Source organism: Pyrus communis, chromosome 3 (assembly GCF_041283825.1).
Source record: "Pyrus communis isolate YQ-2024b chromosome 3, ASM4128382v1, whole genome shotgun sequence".
Taxonomy (NCBI): Eukaryota; Viridiplantae; Streptophyta; class Magnoliopsida; order Rosales; family Rosaceae; genus Pyrus; species Pyrus communis.
The window spans coordinates 1,058,670-1,064,669 of NC_142567.1; the positions used below are offsets into that span (position 1 = coordinate 1,058,670).

At 39.5% G+C, this 6,000-nt stretch overlaps 1 protein-coding gene across 1 annotated transcript; it reads left to right on the forward strand.

Annotated features, from left to right (window-relative positions):
* The first annotated feature begins 3,438 nt into the window (after window positions 1-3,438).
* On the forward strand, window positions 3,439-4,776 carry LOC137715876 (glutathione S-transferase). Its single transcript, XM_068455233.2, has 3 exons — window positions 3,439-3,655; window positions 3,729-3,777; window positions 4,134-4,776. The coding sequence occupies exons 1-3, from the start codon at window positions 3,506-3,508 to the stop codon at window positions 4,571-4,573; spliced, it is 639 nt and encodes a 212-aa protein (XP_068311334.2). The 5' UTR covers window positions 3,439-3,505; the 3' UTR covers window positions 4,574-4,776.
* The last annotated feature ends 1,224 nt before the right edge of the window (window positions 4,777-6,000 follow it).

Here is a 6,000-nt window from a genome sequence, read left to right on the forward strand (position 1 = left end):
ATTTAATATTTTTTAAATATTAAAATAATAATAAAAAGTAGAGAAAAGAAAAAAAAAAAAAAAAAAATCAGTTATGTGACATCCCACATTGCCCAGGGGAGTGATCTTTATATGTTTATTCCCATCCCTACCTAGCACGAGAGCTCACTGGCTTCGGGTTCCGTAGGAACTCCGAAGTTAAGCGAGAAGGGGGCTAGAGCAATCCCATGATGGGTGACCCACTGGGAAGTTGCTCGTGAGTTCCCAAAAACAAAACCGTGAGGGAATGGTAAGCCCAAAGCAGACAATATCGTGCTACGGTGGTGGAGCGGGCCTAGGAAGTGGTCCCGCCCAGGCCGGGATGTGACATTTGGTATCAGAGCCTAACCCTGGTCATGGTGTGCCAACGAGGACGTCGGGCCCCTAAGGGGGGTGGACTGTGACATCCCACATTGCCCAGGGGAGTGATCTTTATATGTTTATTCCCATCCCTACCTAGCACGAGGCTTTTTGGGAGCTCACTGGCTTCGGGTTCCGTAGGAACTCCGAAGTTAAGCGAGAAGGGGGCTAGAGCAATCCCATGATGGGTGACCCACCGGGAAGTTGCTCGTGAGTTCCCAAAAACAAAACCGTGAAGGAATGGTAAGCCCAAAGCGGACAATATCGTGCTACGGTGGTGGAGCGGGCCCGAGAAGTGATCCGCCTGAGTCGGGATGTGACAATTTGGTATCAGAGCCTAACCCTGGTCGTGGTGTGCCGACGAAGACGTCAGGCCCCTAAGGGGGGGTGAATTGTGACATCCCACATCACCCAGGGGTGTGATCCTTAAATGTATATTCATATCCCTACCTAGCACGAGGCCTTTTGGGAGCTCACTGGCTTCGGGTTCTGTAGGAACTCCGAAGTTAAGCCAGAAGGGGGCTAGAACAATTCCATGATGGGTGACTCACTGGGAAGTTGCTCGTGAGTTCCCAAAAACAAAACCGTGAGGGAATAGTAAGCCCAAAGCGGAAAATATCGTGCTACGGTGGTGGAGCGGGCCCTGGAAGTGGTCCCGCCCGGGCTGGGATGTGACAAGTTCGTCCCTTCCCTCCCCCTCCCCCTCCTCTCTCTTCTCCCCATCTTCATTTTCTTCCCCCCACCTGCAAACCCAAAAAAATAAAAAAAAAATTGAAAACCCAACAACCCCCTGCGGAAGAACAAGAAGGAGAAGGAGGAGGAGGAGGAGGAGGAGGAGGAAGAAGAATAGGTAAAAAAGGAGGAAGGAAAAAAAAAAAAATAAAAAAATAAATTCCCCCTGTCGGCGCGGAAGAAGAAGGAGGGAGAAAGAGGAAGAGGAAGACGAAGAAGAGGAAGAAAAGGAGGAGAGGAAGAAAAAATAAAAATAAAAAATTTGAAAACCCATCAACACCCCCCTGCGGGAGAAGGAGAAGGAGGAAGAAGAAGAAGAAGAAGAAGAAGAGGAAAAAAAGGAGGTATGAAGCTTTTTTTTTTTTTTTTTTTTTTTTTTTTTAAACCATCAACTCCCCTGCGGAAGAAGAAAAGAAGGAAAAAAAAAAAAAAAAATTTGAAAACCCATCAAACCCCAAATCCACCACTTTCATCCATTCTCCACATCCTCTTCCGCACCCATCATCCACCTTCTCTGCTTACCCATCTTCCCGCCGACGGGATATGGGGGTTTTTCTTTTCTAGGTTGCAGGAGGGAGAAGAGTGGGTGTGGGTGTGGGGGGAAGACAAATTGGATTTTTTTTTTTTTTTTTTTTTTATGGGATTTGCAGGTGGGGGAAGAAGATGAAGATGAAGATGGGGAGAGGAGAGAGGAGGGAGGAGGGAGGAGGGGGAGGGGAGGGACGAAATGAGGGGGTTTTTTTCCTGCTTTTTATTATTATTTTAATATTTAAAAAATATTAAATAATTGTTTTTTAGTTTTTAATAATTTTTTAATCGAAAGTAGGTCCCGAATCAAGCCACGTCAGCACTTAATAGAAAAACTAACAGAAAAATTGATGGAGGTATGACATTGTCACAAATTCGTAAGATGCGGTATGACATTGTCAATTTTAAAAGATGAGGTATGAAAATGTCGTGACCCCAATAGTTGAGGTAGTTTTTTGTACTTTACCCTTTTTTTTTAATTTTACTTTTTATTATTATTTTAATATTTAAAAAAATATTAAATATTTTTTTAGTTTTTAATAATATTTTAATAATTTTTTAATAGAAAGTGGTTCCCATCTCTTGCCACGTCAGCATTTAACAGAAAAACTAACAGAAAAATTGACGGAGGTATGACATTGTTACAAATTCGTAAGATGCGGTATGACATTGTTAATTTTAAAAAATGAGGTATGAAACTGTCATGATTCCAATAATTGATGTAGTTTTTTTGTACTTTATTCTAAATAATCTTTCCATGACCAGCTCCACTGTCCACCCTTATCGTAAAATAAATTATATTATCTGAATCCAGATATCAAGTTCTTGGAAGCACTGCTACAAACCTGCTTTTTCAGAAAGCCGTATTTTGACTGGCATTTGCTTGTTCTGAAAGTCGTATTGTTACATCCTTTTCTAAATTAAGATAACTGGACCGTTGTTAGTGACATGGGTGCATATGAAAGCCCCTTGGAACTTTTGCCCAATATTGAATGAAAAATATAGGGATGTGAAATTCACATATTTTTTTTTTTATTTTTTCTATATTTATTTGGTTTTCGATCGTCGAATTAAATGAATTGAAGAAGATTAATGAACATAAATTAACAAGAAATATACGAAAAATAAAAAAAAAATGTGTGAATAGCACATCCCAAAATATAACCATGTTAAATTTTACATTTTATCGAATTGAATAAACTAAACGCAAATAACGAATAAAAAATATATTACTCTTGAAGAACCAACCCAAATGACATATGAGCTTACGTCAAAAGCCTTTTTTTTCAGAAAAGCCCATCCAAATTACATATGAGCTTTTACCCTATATTTAGTGAAAAATATGACCATCCTAAATTTTATACTTCATCGAATTGAATAAATTATACAAATAACAATAAAAAATATTGTTCTGGAAGAGCCAGCCCAAATTGCGTATGACCTTATGTCAAAAGCCACTTTTTTCAAAAGAGCCAACCCAAATTACGTATGAGCTTTTACCCTATGTTTAATGAAAAATATAACCAATAGCGTTCTAAATTTCATGCTTCATCGAATTGAACAAATTAAACATAAATAATGAATAAAAAATAGAGAATTGTTATTAGGATTTCAAAAATCTCATTCTATACTCCAAACTTTCTATATTAAAAAAGTAGAATGAGATTTTTGAAGTGCCAATAACACTTTTCAAAAAATATTATTCTTGAAGAGCCAACCAAAAGCTTACGCCAACAGCCACTTTTTTCGGAAGCAGTTGGTCACCTCGATGGTCATTGGCTTATAAATACTAGGCCATATCCGGATCCAAATCACAACACATCTGTTCCTCAGTTGCTCAAACTTACTTTTCACTTCCTCCAGAGTCATGGCTGCCATCAAGGTCCACGGAAACGTTTTCTCGGCCTGTACAATGCGAGTTTTAGCTGCTGTCTACGAGAAAGACGTCAAATTCGAGCTTGTTCCAATCGACTTGGGAGCTGGTGAACACAAAAAGGAGCCCTTCATTTCCCTCAATGTAAGTATATGATTACTATGAGAACATGAAGAACAAAACTAAATCTCACATTTCTTTTCTTCATTTGATGCAGCCATTTGGTGAAGTTCCAGCTTTCGAACACGGAGATATTAAGCTCTTTGGTAAGTTGTGTTTAGCTCTCTCACTCGTGATAAACTTATCTGTAAATCGGATGCTATTGTGACGGTATCCAAATCAATCAATCACTGTCACACTCGAAGCATATTTGAATTTGTTTATTTAAGATAAAATTGTATTTAGTTCATTCACATTGAGAAAAATTTACCTATAACCGAAATGCGGGGTATCACAAAACCGTAGAGGACATTCATTTGAAAAAAAGTGAAAATACGTTGTCCGTTCTTGATTGGCTTGGAATTTGGCATCGCAGTTGTAGTCGTGACATCAAATTCACACACAACGTACATGAATATGAATTTGTGCATATAAGTTAAGCTGTGCACCTTCTGATGTGCAGAATCAAGGGCAATTACACAATACATTGCCCACGAGTATGCTGACAAGGGAACCCCGCTGGTGACCCGAGACAAGAAGATGGCAATTATAGCATTGGGGTGTGAGGTGGAGGGCCAAAAGTTCGACCCGGCGGCCTCAAAACTGACCTTTGAGCTAGTTATAAAGCCTATGCTTAAAATGACCACAGATGCGGCGGTTGTGGAGGAATATGAAGCCAAGTTGGCTGTGGTTCTGGATGTATATGAGATTCGTCTGTCTCAGTCGAAATACTTGGCAGGCGAAAGCTTCACTTTGGCTGATCTTCACCACCTTCCCACCATACATTACTTGATGGGAACACGATCGAAGAAGCTGTTCGAGTCCCGCCCCCATGTTAAAGCATGGGTAGCGGATATCACAGCAAGGCCAGCTTGGAAAAAAGTCATTGCCCTGCAAAAGTGAAACAAGTACTAAAGATTTCTGTTGCTGCTGCTTACACAGAGTCATATATCTACAATAATAACATGTGTGTTAGTTTTCAAACGTTCGTTTGATTTTCTGTTTCCCCGAAGTAGTTGGAGGACGAGACTCTGCTACTGCTGCTGTTGTATGATGTTGGAAGACTATAAATAAATTTGAAACGAGGTGTGTACCTTTTATGCGAAGCTTGAATCTCAACATGCTTCTACAAACACGCATCGAGAAATGATTTCATTTCATTCATTGAATTATAATTAGTTACACGTGCATTTATATAAACTAGATTTACACAGGTAAAGAAAATAGTTACAATGGTAACTATTCTAACAACTAACCAACTTTTACTAAAACTAACTTTTACTTTTACTAGATTCTTTTACAACAGTAACTTGCTCTTCACACCCCCTCAAGCTGAACGAAAAAGGTTGAAGTGAAAGCTTGGATCTAAGTTGGAGAAATCTTGGTCTTACAGAGATTTAGTGTGAATGTCCACTAGTTGATCCACACTACATACAAATTGAACAGTAAGAAGCTTAGCCAAAACAAGCTCTCGGATGTAATGATAATCGATTTCAACATGCTTTGTTCGAGCGTGAAAAACCGGATTTGAAGTTAAGGCAATAACAGAAACATTGTCACACCAAATTTGTGGCAAGGAGGACAATTTGAATCCAATATCAGTAAAGAGTTGACATATCCAAGTAATTTCAGCAGTGGTATGTGCAAGTGATTGGTACTCAGCTTTAGTAGAAGATCTTGCAACTGTGTGTTGTTTCTTTGCACTCCAACTAACAATGTAAGGACCAAGAAAGATGCAAAAACCACCCGTGGATCGTCTATCCCAAGAACAGCCTGCCTAGTCAGCATCTGAAAAGGCTTTGAGAAGTAGGGGTGATGTAGTTTTGGGAAACCATAATCCATAACCAAGTGTCCCTTTTAGATACCTGAGTATGCGTTTCATTGCTTGAAGATGAGGTTCTCTGGGAGAGTGCATGAATTGGCACACCAAGTTAACAGCAAAAGACAAATCAGGCTGGGTCCATGTAAGGTATTGGAGGGCTCCAACAATGGATCGATAGTCCTCTGGATTTGATAACAAAGAACCTGTGTGATCAAGCTTGGCTGAACTAAGTGGAGTTGCACATGGCTTTGCCCCATCCATTTTGGTTCGCTTGAGAAGGTCTAGTATGTATTTGGATTGATGAATGAAAGCTTTTGAGGTTGATATCTGAATTTCCAGACCAAGAAAGTAATGAAGATCTCCAAGATCCTTGACTGGAAATTGAAAGCTCAACTGAGAAATGATGTTGTTGCAAACACTAGAAGAAAGTCATGTCACTATGATATCATCCACATAAACAAGAACCAAAACCAAAGTACAAAAAGACTATGATCAGAGTATGATCCCA